This window comes from Plectrocnemia conspersa, unplaced genomic scaffold, assembly GCF_051122295.1.
Source record: "Plectrocnemia conspersa isolate PC_06_02 unplaced genomic scaffold, ASM5112229v1 ptg000012l, whole genome shotgun sequence".
NCBI lineage: Eukaryota > Metazoa > Arthropoda > Insecta > Trichoptera > Polycentropodidae > Plectrocnemia > Plectrocnemia conspersa.
The window spans coordinates 28,310,325-28,326,421 of NW_028277176.1; the positions used below are offsets into that span (position 1 = coordinate 28,310,325).

General features: G+C 35.0%; 3 protein-coding genes across 3 annotated transcripts in view; 2 read left to right on the top strand and 1 right to left on the bottom strand.

Moving 5' to 3' along the window:
* Positions 1-6,897, top strand: part of LOC148228783 (sphingomyelin phosphodiesterase) — a 33,872-nt gene extending 26,975 nt beyond the window's left edge. Inside the window, exons 3-12 of the mRNA XM_088200715.1 lie at positions 1,464-1,948; positions 2,073-2,304; positions 2,371-2,531; positions 3,516-3,688; positions 3,764-3,958; positions 4,026-4,279; positions 4,339-4,448; positions 4,518-4,702; positions 5,487-5,672; positions 6,411-6,897. Coding sequence (XP_088056841.1) covers positions 1,464-1,948; positions 2,073-2,304; positions 2,371-2,531; positions 3,516-3,688; positions 3,764-3,958; positions 4,026-4,279; positions 4,339-4,448; positions 4,518-4,702; positions 5,487-5,672; positions 6,411-6,462 — 2,033 coding nt within the window. The 3' untranslated portion in view covers positions 6,463-6,897. The remainder of the gene's footprint in view (positions 1-1,463; positions 1,949-2,072; positions 2,305-2,370; positions 2,532-3,515; positions 3,689-3,763; positions 3,959-4,025; positions 4,280-4,338; positions 4,449-4,517; positions 4,703-5,486; positions 5,673-6,410) is intronic.
* A 4,120-nt stretch (positions 6,898-11,017) lies between these two features.
* On the bottom strand, positions 11,018-11,518 carry LOC148228784 (histone H2B-like). Its single transcript, XM_088200743.1, has one exon. It carries the CDS (start codon positions 11,516-11,518, stop codon positions 11,144-11,146), a length of 375 nt encoding a protein of 124 aa, XP_088056869.1. The 3' UTR covers positions 11,018-11,143.
* On the top strand, positions 11,512-12,370 carry LOC148228785 (histone H2A-like). The gene is made up of 2 exons (XM_088200740.1): positions 11,512-11,640; positions 11,717-12,370. Exon 2 carries the CDS (start codon positions 11,744-11,746, stop codon positions 12,116-12,118), a length of 375 nt encoding a protein of 124 aa, XP_088056866.1. The 5' UTR covers positions 11,512-11,640; positions 11,717-11,743; the 3' UTR covers positions 12,119-12,370.
* The last annotated feature ends 3,727 nt before the right edge of the window (positions 12,371-16,097 follow it).

A 16,097-nucleotide genomic window follows, 5' to 3' on the forward strand; every position in this document is an offset into this window, starting at 1 on the left:
TTACGGCATTCAAACGGTTAATTGTTTTTTATGGTATGTCTAGGATTAAATTCTTCATTCATAAATTGTCTCACATATCGCCTTTCATCAGAGCCTATTCTATTAAATTTATACTCATCACTAAACAAAATGTTCTTACAGTCTAAACTTGTCTAATTAATATGATTTTAGGCAAAATTAACTCGTTTCACGCGATTGTCTTTTTTGATGAATGGTTTACGTCCGTATAAAGCTGCTTCACACAATTTGCTCCGAACAGTACTGACTAATATCACTTCCATGCAAAGTATGTATTTCTTTTCTATATCTACAGCGGTTTTAAATAGATTTTCTATAGAAATTTTATTATTTTTCGATCCAAGCGCACAGATTTTTTTTTCGCTTTTTTTATGAATAGACATTTTCAAATGTTTTTATATTTAAAAAAATAATTTTGCCATTATAAACTCAGTTTCTAAAAATATTAAGGTTTTCTGATACATGTACTTTAAACTGACTTGCTTGTATGTATTAAGTTCATGATTAATTTCCGTTTTATCGGATCTCAATGAGTACTTTACCGCATGATTTTATTCTCCGTAAATACACTATTCATAAACATTTTTAATAACTAAATTTAATCACAATAATAATAGAAGTTGAAAGGCACTGTTAAAAGCAGAACTAAAACGAAATATTTTAGATAGACAACGACTACATTTGAATGGTGAACTTGTGTCACGTGATATTTATATGACATGACTGTAGAAAAGCAATAAATTTTAAGTTTTAATGAATACCATTTGGAGCGAACCTCAGACCTGTTTGGTGAATATATCCTCTAGCAGTTTCAACGGTTTTTTTACAAATCTGAGATTTGATTGCTTTTATAAATTGATATATCATATATAAAAATGCAATTTGTCGATCCCGAAATCCTGGAATTGCAATTTTGGCTCAGAATTGGCTTTTCGCCAAGAAACTTTTATAAACATAAGTTTACATGAATATGGAGAAATTTATGTAATTCATTTTTAATCATTTTTTGTTTATTCAAAGATTATTTAAAGGCATTTAGTGTTTTATTGCTACATATGTCAATATTTGCTTTATAGAAACGATTTTCTTTTCGACTTGTTGAAATGTCGAAACACCCCCGTTATGGAGAGTTTTCCGAAGGTCTCAGAAACGAGTTCTTCTGAAAACGCGCCATACGAACTGTCATAACCAAGTTACAGCATCCCATGCGAAAAACTCATTGCATAACAGTATAACGAGCGCTAATCAACTGCTGCTACACTTTCCAACCGTTATAATACTCAAGAGCGACGCGTTCAGTAGCCGCTAGACCACCTTTTCACTGAATGCTGTGGTGAGAGGTGCCACGACTTTCACGAACGTCTTGGAATTGGATCGCGTGCTAAAAACATAACGTCACGCGTCGACAATCGGCCTTGAACTTGAACGATTCGCTCGTGTTGCAGGTAGCCCCTTGGTGTGGAATCCCAAGAACTTCACCGCCAGAGCCGTGGTGAACTGGACGGCGCCGGTGGATAACTGGAGATGGCGGCAAACGGCCCAGCCGGACGGCCCTTGGCTTCACCCCGTGGGACACAACCACACGCTTCCTTCAGATACAGACGGAGAGCTTCTGGATCAACTGTTGAAGGCCAGGAAGAATTATTCTAGGATGCTCTGGGGGTTGGACGCAGAGAGGGGCACTAATTTGCCGCAGTTCGTCGAGAAGGCGCTCAAGCTCTTCAACCTAAAGCAGGTGGCTTACGAAGTAGAGACGTCCGTCATGTCCAAAGTGTCTTGCACGGCTTGCCAAGCCGGCGCTGGATTATTGCAGCATTACATCAGGACCGGAAAGAACGAAGCGGAGATCAAGAAAACTATCTATCAATTCTGCGTTTCGCTGAAGATTCAGACCGCTCGTGTGTGTGAAGGCGTCACTAGACTATTTGGGGTATGTAGCAGTATAATTTCTACAGATTTTGGAAGACGTAGCTAGACATTTGATAAACTATGTCTTACAAACTTTTCGTAGATAAAGATGTAGATGAGAATTTAATATTATTTTATTATTCTAGGGAGAAGTTGTATACGTATTATCGAGGATATCATTAGGACCTGATGAGATATGCAGTTTTGTCATAGGAGACGCATGTGGAGATGTCTACAACCCTTATCACGAATGGGAAGTAGCTTTTCCGCCGATGCCCAAGCCCGTTCTCAAAACTCTAGAACCACCGCAGCCGAACTCGCCGACTTTCAAAGTTTTACATATATCTGACACTCATTTCGACCCTTACTATGCTGAAGGTATGCCATATCGTTAGCTTTTCCTAGATAATAGGATTCATTCCATACTAAACATTGCTTCAATAGGTTCCAACGCCGAATGCAACGAACCACTGTGTTGCAGAATAACCAACGGCCCAGCTGCTACTCCTGGCGGAGGCGCTGGACGCTGGGGAGACTATCGTAAATGTGATACCCCAAAACGGACAGTTGATCATATGTTGAAACATATTGCTGATACTCATACAGTAAGTTCATAGTTTATAAGGTAATTAATTAAGAATTGTTGAAACCAGTAACGGCTCGTCCACATGTGCTACAGGGCTACAGCCCTCCTAATATATAGAACCGAGTACCCTGTTATTTTTTAATACTTGATTTCTCCATATGAAATATATATCTTACACGATTTTCAAGATACGAAATTCTCCGGCTATTCTTCTATTTTGTAAAACCCATTTAGAGATTAAGTGGGTAGTGAGAGCGGTGTATCGAAAAGGGACAGAAAATCCCTATTTAAAAATCAAATAGTATTGGTTCATAGTGTAAGTTTTATGACACATTTCGTTTCGTCTTCCTCAAACATTTTCCGCTTAACAAAAAAATATTTACTTACAATACACACGGCATACTCGGGGGATGGTCGTACTTTCGTTATTATTTACCGTCTTGATCGTTTGGTGGATAGCTCTCTAGCAAGTGATGTGAACATATTTATTTTAATTCTGCAATGCAATTTTGATATCAATTACACAGAATAAATTATTTGATTAGGTAATTAATATTTATTATCGATTAAAAATAAATAAAAAATATTTATTTTTCACCTCTGCAAATATGAAAATAGAAAATTATGCTTATACAATTAGGTGATTCATTAGAAGAACATTATAAAAAAATATTCAAAATGTTATGATGCTTTAAAGTTTATAATTTGACAATGATCGGCACTTCATAAAGTTTCTCAGTAAAAAAACACATTTTTACTGTCAATAATATATTGGGACAATTAAGCCTTTTTTTATTTGATTTTACGATAAGCAAATTCATATATTAAAATTATCCAGCGCTCACAGACAAAAGCAAAACATGGGTGGTTCCAAAATATTTATTTGCCATATTTTTCCATCTAACTTTGATTTCATCACAAAATTGAATCTTGTCAACTGATCTAAGTCTACTTAGTGTTGGCCATGACTCTTAATATTATCTCATTTTTTATGTATTTTTAGGATATAGATTATATATTATGGACCGGAGATTTACCTCCGCATGACGTTTGGAACCAAACCAGAGAAGAAAACCTAAAAATCCTCCAAGACACAGTCAAACAAATGTCCGACATGTTCCCGGGAGTACCAATCTTTCCCGCTCTAGGAAATCACGAATCGGCGCCAGTGAACAGGTATATACATTTTTTTACCACTAAACACATTATATACATGCAATAAATGTATATTATATGCGTAATTGTCAATAGTTTTCCTCCACCCTATGTTAACTCTGAAGAATCTGGAATACAATGGCTGTACAACGAGCTGGACCGTCAGTGGAGAAGATGGCTACCGGCCGGCGTATCTAACACCGTGAGAAGAGGAGCTTTTTACTCAGTCCTGGTAAGACCAGGATTCAGGATCATATCGCTCAACATGAACTATTGCAATAATAAGAATTGGTAATTATAACTCTCATTTGTACATTTTTGTTTCTGACGTATCACTAATCAAAGTATTTTCAATCAGGTGGCTCTTGATGAACAGCACGGATCCGGCCACCGAGCTTCAATGGCTGATTTATGAACTGCAATCGGCCGAGTTCAATGCCGAAAAGGTTCACATAATAGGACACATACCGCCCGGTCATTCCGACTGCTTGAAAGTGTGGAGTCGTAACTATTACTCAATCATCAACCGATACGAGTCGACAATCACAGCACAATTTTTCGGCCACACTCACTTTGACGAGTTTGAAGTGTTTTACGATACTAAAGATCTAGGTAAGGGATATTAAAACATCGTTAACTAATATAATACTAATACGATAAATACATTTTAGGAAGACCTACTAGTATTGCTTACGTCGGACCTTCCGTTACACCGTACTACGATTTAAATCCTGGTTATAGAATATATTATGTAGACGGCGATCATGATCAATCGACAAGAGTAATTTTTATAAGAATGTGTTATATTTATATTTTATTAATTATTAACGAATTGTTTATGATTTTATAGTTGGTGATTGATCATGAGACTTGGATTATGAATTTGAAGGAAGCAAATTTGTACGATTATCCGATTTGGTATAAGCTGTACTCGGCTAAAGCAGCTTATCAAATGTCTTCTCTTCGGCCACAAGATTGGGATCAGTTCATCAACGAAATCACAGCCAAAGAAGAAGTTTTCAATCTTTACTATAAGTGAGTTATTGAATTTTACATATAACTAGTGTATAGGTCAGTGACTGATACCTGAAAGACCTGGGTTCAAATCCCATATGGACCCAAGTACTTTTTAATCTCTTTCGTGTCTGGGAGATTAGAATTAGTAATTATTGTATAACCATCACAAAATAGGCTATCCTAGATTTTCCTAATCTCACAGATGAATAATAATAAAATCGAACTAAGTCTTGCATATTGACATCCATTGATTGAAAGCTGTAATAATAGCTTATAATTAATAAAATAAATTTTGCCCCAAAGGGATGAAAAATTGAAAAAATCGACAAAATCTCTGGTCTTCAATTTAACTATTTTTGTTTATTGGTTTCAAATTCTTTAATTTATATATAAAGGAAAATCCTTCAAAATTAAGTATAAAAAATATTTTTACATTAAGTTTAATTCTTCTTTTGAAATTTTAAATATTTCATTATTGACTATTTCACTATTCTATTCTATAAAGGGAACTATTTAACAAATTTTTGCGCCGGGAATAAAATTCTGTGGTAAAAAATCAATCCCCCCTATAGCGAAGTTTCCTATAACGAATTCCCAATCTCTATGCTATATCATTAAATCATACCAAAATATTTTATAATTTTAATAAGAAACACTTATAGCCCTTTAAGCGCCAGTGACTTTTTAGTTAGTTACCTGTTATTTCTCTTTATGTTAAATAATTAATAAAGTATATATAATATAATAATATAATATAAGTATAAACCATTTTTATAATTGCATGTTATTATCAATATTTCAGACACTATTGGAAGAACAGTCCGATGAGGACACCCTGCGACGCTGATTGTCGCAAGAGGATATTGTGCGATGCCCGATCAGGGCGATCTCACGCACGCAAATCACTATGCGGCCCTCTGGAGGCACGCATTGAGTCATCAGAGCGACAGTCTTGGGGCGCTTGGCTGTACAACGGACTGGCCGTATCGTATGTGACATCCAACTTCTTTTCCGGTTACATGTGGAACAATATATGACCTTAACGAATCTTTAGACTAGACCCTACAATAATAAATCTATCACTCTTCTATTATAATTTAATTTAAAAATATATAGCTATGTATGTATAAAATAATTATATACATTAAGATTACACTGTACAACAGTTTTGCACTTTTTTGCCACAAATATAAGACATCTCGATATATATATACACTGATTTTAAATCGCTTTTTTTTATAAGATCATTTGTTTTTTTAGATATTATAGATTTTGTTTTTTAAAAGTTATATTTTTATGAATTATAATGATACATAATACATATTTCAGTTTGTATAATTGTATATCAGTAATACCAAAATTTGTAGAATTCAATTTTTATCTTTAAATTACTTTAAACTGTAGTATGCTTAAAATATTAAGCACAATCATTAAAATGGTTATAGAGTTAAAGTTAAATTTTTAAAAATCGTTATTATACAGCTGAAATCAAATGGTTTTAGATTTTATCTTTGTGTCATAAATCTTGTTGTACAGTGTTAAAATAGTACGGTGAAGGTACTTTGTTTTTAAATATTAATAAATGTAAATCATAAGCATATATCCATCGTATTATGCCTATGGTAATTTATTATTATTGTGTAAATATTGTTATTATTATAATGACTAAAAATGTGCGAATATCCGTATTATACAAGTGTTTAACATCAATATATCTATCCTCTAGGTTTTCGAGTATTTCCACTTGGATAAGACAAATGTTCTCAAAGGGTAGTTAACAGTTGCTCGTTCCTAATCTCTAGTTTGGATTAAAAATAACTCCTAGATTTCATATGAAAAAATTGTAAGTAAATAAATTATTGTAAACAGCACGGTATACCGCTACATAAAAATGGTGGATAGTCACACAAAAAACGATGCACATTTTTACGCTAATTAACAATATAACGACGATGCTTAGCATCTTAAATTTTGTATATATTTTTAAAATAATATGTGATGAAAACTTGGCGAATTGTTAACATGCATTTAATGCACTGAATCGGAGACGATCTTGAGAATTTCGAATCTCGTAAAAATAATAACTACAGGTCATCTCTGCACCCAATACTATTTAATTTGGTTGTGGTATTACACTTTTTACCACATGTACAAATCCAAAAATACTTATTTCATATTAATCGATGTAAATATATTATACATGTAAATACAAAGCTCGTTCATATTCTTCAAACATGCAATTGGTGTCGGTTGAACGTGTACAGTATAACTCAAACATTGTAAGTAATCGAATATTATCACATTGTTTTATTATTATTATATTATAAATGTCTTTTCAATTATCATTTTATTATTACAGAATGTCCATGCTCATGTCTATCCCCCACGTGGCTTATCAGATACCAAAATTCGTGATGGGGTTAGGTTGAAGTCTTCGCGTCGACGTCTTACTCCCGATCGAGTCATGCGAGGACACCGTTCGTTACCATCGCATATAACGTACTTTTGCTCAGTGCTTATTTTAATAATTAAAGACTTTAAAGTGTGATTGTTGTGCGTGCAATTACGGGCATGATTTTATTTATAAAACTATTGTTTTTATGAAGCGCGTTGTTGACTATTAACGAGATTTATTATTGTATTTATTTATTTATTTTATTGTAATATATTTATGTAAAGAAACCTATCTTTTTATTTCGTTATATGTCATTGTATTAATCTGATCCTTAATCTGAATAAAATGAACTTAAGTAGTGAAGGATCGAAGAAGTCGACCTCAAAAAATTAGTTTAAAATGTTGCTATGGGTTTTGATGGAATTATATATGCCAAATCAGATTATTTGTGTTAATGGTTGACTCATTAAAAAGGTTAATCAATAAATGTATATCAAACACCAAAATAAAAAGATAAATGTATATAATTAAAAAGTTTTTTATAAAATTTTAATTAGCTTATTTTTATTTTATTAATTTATTTAACCAATCGTTTATACACTAAACAAATTTAATAAAAAACATCCATATAAAAAATAATATAAACATAAACAGAACATAAAAAAGTATCTTAGAGGTGAAAGGGGCGGAGTCATTATAGCATAGCTAATGCAGCCAGCGCACATAGTGTTGCATTGCTATAAAATGTTAATATCAAAAACAAATTATCTATTTCGGGATTGGTGGGATTTTTTCTGACAATTAGATGCCGGAAGAGCTCTGAGCTTAAATATTTTATTTAGCAAAATGTTTGTAATTTCCAATATCAAAGTAATACATTTTAGAATTATATATTACATAGCGACTAAGGAATCTTTACATTATTGAATCTTAATAAATTTATTCCTCGGTAAAAATATTGCTAACTTTATAAATGAGCTCGATATAAAAAAGGTTTAGAAACACTGTTAACAATCATCGTATGTTGAAATTTGAAACGCCTATTATTTCAGAAACATGGACTGTCAGAAGAAAACAGGCGTCTTAGCGAACCATAGTTTTTCGTATATTTTCTTGATTTATTGCGACTAAGACAAACGTTAAGAAATGATTCATAGAAACGACACAGTCAAGTTGTCTGGCCATTGTTTCTTTTACACAAAGGGTTCCAAAAGCTCCGCAAAATTGACTATAGAGTTTCGGTGGAACGCGAGACTGGCTCTGTCTATGTATACGAAATTTACAACTATACACAAAGTCGGAGACGGCAAAACCAATCTCATAATTCGCAGAATCTTAATTTCATCATATTTTTAAGAGAAATAAATATTTCTATATGAATTGTAATTTCAAATAACAATACAATATTTGAGATTTCTTCTAAAAACCTTGGAATTGCATTCGGGAGGAAGCGGATATTCTATCTACATTTCAATATTTGTGCCAAATTTTATAATATGTTCGACTTTGTTATAATCCATAGGACAGATTGAACTTTTAATGAGCAGCATACAATTTGAATGCGAATTTTAAATCGAGTTATATTTGCTGTCTACAAAGTACTGTCGATAGAATGCTCTCATCATAAACAATGTTTAGTCTGAAGAAAGAAGTAAAATAACTAAACTAGACACTAATATAACTATTAAGTACATATTGATAATATTATTTATTTAATTATAGTTTAGTAAGATGTCACATTATCAATCGTCGGTAGGTAGATATATATACTGCTTAAGTCGACGATTGTTCAGTATGTGCCTGAGCCATGTCAGAGTTGGAAATCGTGTATAGCTCCGTCGCTCAATTAATTCTGGATCATTTCAACAAAGAAATTCCAGAAGCAGTTCTGGCGCAATGGGATTGGACAGACTTGTGTCGTCGTGCGTCCGAGGAGGACTCTCCATCTGGATCAACCGAAGACGAACAGTTACTCGGGGTCAAAATAGCTCGCATCTTGATGGAGTACGAGAAGGATTATCCTCGACTTCCTCCGCCTCTACCTCAAATCTTACAAAACGCCGACGATCCTTTTCCAGTAGATGTCCGTGAAATAATTCGGGAGAGAAACAAGGCACAAAAACTGTACAAGAAGAATCCGAATCCGGTCGACAAGATCCAATGGAGGAGATTAGACCGAGAAGTCAAATCAGTTGTAGCAGTTTTTAAAAAATATCAGGAATCACATCATCAAGTATAACCATATGAAACATAATGTCTAAACGGCCCTTTTTAGGGCCACCGAAATGAGTAAATTCGATTAGTTGAATAAGATTTCATCACAAATTATTTATTAAAAAAATATATTACTCTTATCAACATTTTTCAGTATTTTTTGAAAACGCGAAGACCAGCTTAATATTCATAGTTGGTGTATTTCGAGAGACTGCGCAGTGCGCTTTGCTCTCAGTCGGTGTTGGTCAGTCGTTAAGTGTCAGCTGATGGTCGTCAGCTGTGTTGCCTGAAATGAAAATAAAATAAAATTGTTTGAGGTATGTGTTGTTTTGTCATGTTTGAATCGTTACTTAGCTGGTGTGCGGCGGTTCGAACTTCAGGATGTCCATCGGGTGTGGATTTCCGTATGGATCCCCAGTGCTGCTCAACTTCTGGATGGTCTCGTTCGGTACGGAGGGTAGTGTCTTATGGAACGTTGTGGAAAACTCTTTCATGAACTCCATGATCAGCCCGGTGTCGGTGTCCTTGCGGATGTCAACGTTCCTGACGAACCACGGGGCATCCATGGCTTCCCGCAAAATCTTGTTTTGTGCAACCTGCAGTCTGTTGAGATGGCTCGGGTGCGCATAGGCCCTCACCGGGGCGCACATTTCCAATCCGACTACCCGAAAGCCGAGTGTAGTTGTGTGCGTGCGTGCGTACGCGGCTTAGCGACGGTGCTGCCCTCAAGTGTCAATCGAGTGCAACTTGAAACGGCAAAATCGTGTAACTGCATGCTTGCGAACATTTGCCTTTGAAAATCGCCACTGAGTAAATGTATTTCAAAATGTATCGTAACTGCTCAAATAGAAGTTCATATTTTCATTAACGCGGCGTAGGTCATAACCGGGCGAATCATCGTCTTGTATATGAGGATCTTGTTTTTGAGGCTGAGTCCGCTGCGCCTGCCCATGATCGGACGAAGCGCCGCCATTCCTCCTATTGCCTTCGCTCTGACGTGTTTGATGTGCGGTTTCCATGTCAGTCTCTGGTCGAAGATTAATCCGAGGTAGCGGCTCTCGCCGACCCATGGGATCCCCTCGCCGAACATGATGATTTGGTCTGTTCCGGTCATGTGTTTGCGCTTCCTGGTGAAGAGCACGGCTGCACTCTTCTCTGGATTTATGGAGATTTTCCATTTCGCGAACTATTTGAACCACTGATGTGCGTGACGCATGCGCGCACGCGCGCATGTGTTTCTGCAGTGACAAATTCGCGTAATCAGACGTGCGACGTAATACTAAAGTATAGCCGGTAAGTGAATAAAGTAGTTTATGTATTAATATGAATTAAAATCTATATGCAATTATAATTAATAATACAATAAGGTATTGTTCGATAAAATATTTATTTTGAGGATCATTGAATTTATCAGCTTAATGTTATTTCATTCACAAACTGTCAGCTGCTCCCAAACTTTTTTCGACTGTGCCCTTGCTGAACTCGTATTATCTGGCGCAATGTTAAATTATGAAGCTAAAACTGTGTAATATAAGGGTTAGGTAAAAATATAAACAATGGGTAACTATATTTCTAGTTATCGGTTTGTATCAGATTAATAAGTATCCGTAGGGAGATGTTATGATTATATTTAAACGAAATAATTAATTGTAAAAAAGTACTGCTAGTCTAGCCTAGAGCTAGAACAAAAATAGCGAACATTAATATAAAAATAAACGATATTAATTTATTAAATAATATACAAAAATATTAACGGGACAGGTAAAATTTCGTTAGCATGAAAAAATGTAAACCGAAAAGAATTTTTGGTGGCCCTTAAAAGGGCCTTGTTGAAAGTTGGTGACGGAAGTTTACTTGGAGCTGGTGTATTTAGTTACGGCTTTGGTGCCTTCGCTGACGGCGTGCTTGGCCAGTTCTCCGGGGAGCAAGAGCCTGACGGCAGTCTGGATCTCCCTGCTGGTGATGGTTGAACGCTTGTTGTAATGGGCCAAGCGAGAAGATTCGGCCGCGATGCGTTCGAACAGATCGTTGACGAAGCTGTTCATTATGCTCATCGCCTTCGACGAAATGCCGGTGTCGGGGTGGACTTGCTTCAGCACCTTGTAAATGTAGATTGCGTAGCTTTCCTTCCTCTTCTTCTTGTGCTTCCTCTTGTCGGTTTTAGTGATGTTTTTCTGGGCTTTACCAGACTTCTTCGCCGCTTTTCCGCTGGTTTTCGGTGCCATGGTTGGACTTCGCTGTGACGCTGTGTCGGAACGAATAAAATTTCGCTGGTTTTCGTCGGGTATACTTCGCTATCGAACGAGCTAGCGCAGGAGGGGGCGCTCGCCTCGGCGAAGCGGTGGGGGTAAGCGACGCGCACCGCGACAGTAATAAATATACAGCCCAAAACTCGATTTTCACAGACGCTCGTTGCTCCGCAGTCGTTCCAGTCTACTTCAAAGCTCAACATGTCGGGTCGCGGTAAAGGAGGCAAGGTCAAGGGAAAGGCGAAGTCCCGTTCCAGCCGCGCTGGACTCCAATTCCCCGTGGGACGTATCCATCGTCTCTTGAGGAAGGGAAACTACGCCGAGAGGGTCGGCGCCGGTGCTCCCGTCTACTTGGCCGCTGTCATGGAATATCTGGCCGCTGAAGTCCTCGAGTTGGCCGGCAACGCCGCTCGCGACAACAAAAAAACTAGGATCATCCCCAGACATCTCCAACTGGCCATCCGAAACGACGAGGAGTTAAACAAACTTCTCTCCGGAGTCACCATCGCTCAAGGAGGAGTACTGCCCAACATCCAAGCCGTTCTCTTGCCCAAGAAAACAGAAAAGAAAGCATAAGCAATGTCTGGCATCATTGATGAAAAGGCCCTTTTAAGGGCCAAAACATATCTACCGGTTATATTTAAAATTCCTGCTTTCATTTTATAAGACTTGAGAAGCTATTTTATTACACTTGAACACATTTCAATGATCACAATAATAATGATGCAAAAATGTAGACTGAGATTCAACATAATATTTTCGTGTCGATATTGACAAGCATGAAGTAGTTTTTAGTCACAGCGTTTTGAAAATATCAAAAAACAAAAATTACATATGAGCATGAAAAAAATTCACCTACAGCAGTGTTTCCCATGGTGGGGCATCGCGGCTCAAAGGTGGGACACGTCGGCAATTATCAACTATTCCACACTACTGTTTAATTCAGGGCTGTGGAGTCGGAGTTGGAGTCGTGGTGTTTTGGCCGGAGTTGGAGTCGGAGTCGGAGTCGTGAAAAATGAGCGACTCCGAGCATTTTTTTAAATTATTAAGTTTATGAATTTTTAATTGCGTAATAATGAATGTGTATAGCGTATGAATATTAAACGTGTAGAAAAACATTAAAAATACCTGATAAAATTAAACTTTTTTGAGTCGAAGTCGGAGTCGGAGTCGGAGTGGAGTCGTGTTGTTGGTAAATATCGGAATCGGAGTCGGAGTCGGAGTCGTGTTTTTTTTTAACGACTCCACAGCCCTGGTTTAATTAAAAAAGAGGCCGGTGGGGCAAATGACTTTTGAAAAGACTGCGGTGGAGCATGGCATAAAGAAGGTTGGGAAACACTGACCTACAGTCTATTTATTTTCAAGAGTCAGCGACAATAACAAATGCACGCGGTGTTCACGTGATCACTGAGGACAGGGCGGAATCAGAACAATTAAACGATTTTTTTAAATAAATAAAACACTTCATTAATTTTAAAAACATATACAATTAGAAAACACGTAAAAATTAATACTAAAGGCAAGGATTATAAATAAAACATTTTAAATACTAAATATAAAACAACAAAACAAAAAATAGATTTAAGGAATCAATTCTAGTTTACATTAATAAAAATTACTCAATATTTAATTTTACCACATTATCTAATTCCCACCTATAAATTTCAACCTTATCCTTAACATGCTCAACGCATTTGTCCATATTTCTGGCGTTATTGTCCCAAAAGCCCCATTAATAATTTATACATTTCTGAAAATTTAAAGTTATTATTTTTAGTTGCTTCATAATTTTTAATTAGCGCCCAGATTAATTCTATAGGATTAAGTTCACAGTGATATGGAGGAAGTCTCAAAACTACTATTTTGCCATTTCATTAATTATAAATTTGTCATATTTTTGTTTACGTTTCCTTACTATGTTTAAAATTAATATTTTTTAAAGATAGCCATTTTTTGCAGCAAGCTTTATACTAGCGGTAGTGAGAATTTTTTCACTTTTTTTTATTCAAAAGCCCATAGCAAATCTGTGACATACCCGTCTTAATTTACGATGTGGGAAATCATAAGTCTCTTTCTTTTACCTAAAAATAGATATAACAGAATATAACTTTTTTTGCAATATAGATAAATATCCTAATATTTTTTTAAATAATTTCTTCTTCTAATTGGTTGGGATTTTTAAAATTTCCCTTTAATATTTATTAAAAATAGTGTTTTTTTAAAAATATTTATGTTATTTCTTTTAGTCCGTATTTTTGGAGGACTACAGGGGCTAATTTTAGTATTGATGTCCGTAGAAGACATTTTTACACTTTAAAAAATTTGACAACCGTACGCACACGTAAATCAAATCTCGCGAACGGCAATCCAATACTACCCTGTTGAAATAGTATTCGGGGGCGGTTCCGTTCAAGTGAATAACCAATTAGAAGCTTTCTTTAAAGAGCACGTGATTGTCACGCGTTGAGCCCTGTTTACAAGCGCTGTCTTTTGGAAAAATTTGTAGTTATGGCTATCATACAGACCATTGTTCCTCCGAACCAAATGCAGATGTTACGCGGCCGCACATGATGTAAAAATAATATTACTCGATTAACTTTAGAATCACCCCGCACAAATTTATAGAGCGTGCGTTACTTTTTCTTATTAAAAAAACAGCAATCATCAATTTTATTTACCGAGAGTAATTGTAACTTTTTGTATAAACGATTTATAAAAAAATATTCATTTATAATATAATATAATTTGCACTCACTAAATTTTTCGGGGTCAATTTTCTGCGTACAACTGTCACGAACACACTTATTTTCATAATTACACTTATGAACTACACTATATACTTATTCATGTTTAATTTTATTATTTACACTTTTTTATATATTTCAATATTTTTGAGTGATACGTACAAAAACATTTGTCATTATGAAAAGGAGGAACTGGATGAATGTAAATTCGTCACACGCGGTCTATGTTCACGTACATTTAAATTAGAATCACTTTGCGGTGATTGAAAATAAAAATTTTAAACCAAAATCACAATCAAAAAAGATTACAGAGAGAGGAGCAATTTTCGCGATACGTTTCGACCGATAGTTCAGAATAGACTAAATATTACTGCATTACTTCGATTATGAAATGCATTTTTTTATCTGTGTGGAATTTCCGAATTCGGGAATTCACACAGATAAAAAAAGTGTCATGTACCCTAATAGATGAATTCTTAAAAGGTATGCATAAGATAAGCTGATAAGACGGGACAGGTAGTGGCGATTTACGCTTTTAGAATAATATTGATTGTAATTTATAGTAAATATTTAATATTATATTTGTAAAATTAAAAAATCACCTTATTATGCGACCCACAGATTTAGAAACACAGGTTAAATGACGTAATTACAATATATTTATGCTAAAAATCTTAAGGAAGCTACAAATAAATTTCGATAAAATATATTAATTGGTTTACAAGTTATAAGGATTTTACTAAAAAAGATAATTCTTTGCCATTATTCCGCGAAATCTCCCGGCCACCCAGGAAAGTTCGCCAAAAAAACACCGGGCGTTAAGCTGATAAAAAAAATAGTGCTTAGATTAAGAATAATAAATTAACAATAACATTAAATAAAATCGTAAACTATTTTTTTTATAATAATTTCTTAAATAAAATATTACTATAATATTTTGTGAATTGCTAAACATCGTGTAGTGTATGCGAATATTGTGGGCTGATCTAACTTGTGTTTCATGTAAATAACCAATACAAAATTAAGTAGAAAATATCTTTCCTAAGATTAGAGCCAATCTATCTATCGCAAGTGTTTGCCAATGATATAAATTTGTTTTCGAAACTATTATTTCGAACAAATTGGACCCACAGGTTTAGAAACACTAGTTAAATGACGTACTTGACAGATATTTATGCGAAAAATCATAAGGAAGCTACATATTAAATTTGAATTCAATATCTTAATTGGTTTACAAGTGATAGGAAATTTAGTGAAAAATGTAATTGTTGGCCATTTTTCTGTGAAATCGCCCGGCCATCAAGCAAAGTTCAGCAAATAAACACCGTTCGTTAAGCTGTTAATGTTATTTATTAATTATTTCTTCAGTTATATAACTATCTGGGGTACCTCAAAACAGGGATAAGATCGACCGCGATACTCCTCAAAAGGATAAACGAAAGAAATAATTCGTGGATTTCGCAAATACATTCTCAAAAAGACATCGTGAAAAATATTGTGTTTGATATATGCTCTGAATTCTATTCCCATTTTTTCAAGTGAGTTTTCGCAAATAAATATATTATTATCCCAATAACAATCCTATTTAAATTCTAAACATTTAATTTATACGCTGACCATCTAATATTTGTTCTAACCTTTGACCGCAGTGGATTCAATAAGAAAAAAGTTCAGTCAGTAAGCTAATGGCTGGTTTCCTCAACTTCTTCACGGTGGTTTAAATTTAAGTTTTGAATTTTTAATGTTTTAAATAGCCGCCATTTTGAAACGAGGATGTGGATCAGGCTGAATAGCAAACTCATCCGAGATAT

Coding starts and splice junctions, on each gene's coding strand:
- LOC148228784 (XM_088200743.1), bottom strand. CDS start 11,518: ATGGCACCGAAAACCAGCGGAAAAGCGGCGAAGAAGTCTGGTAAAGCC.
- LOC148228785 (XM_088200740.1), top strand. CDS start 11,744: ATGTCGGGTCGCGGTAAAGGAGGCAAGGTCAAGGGAAAGGCGAAGTCC.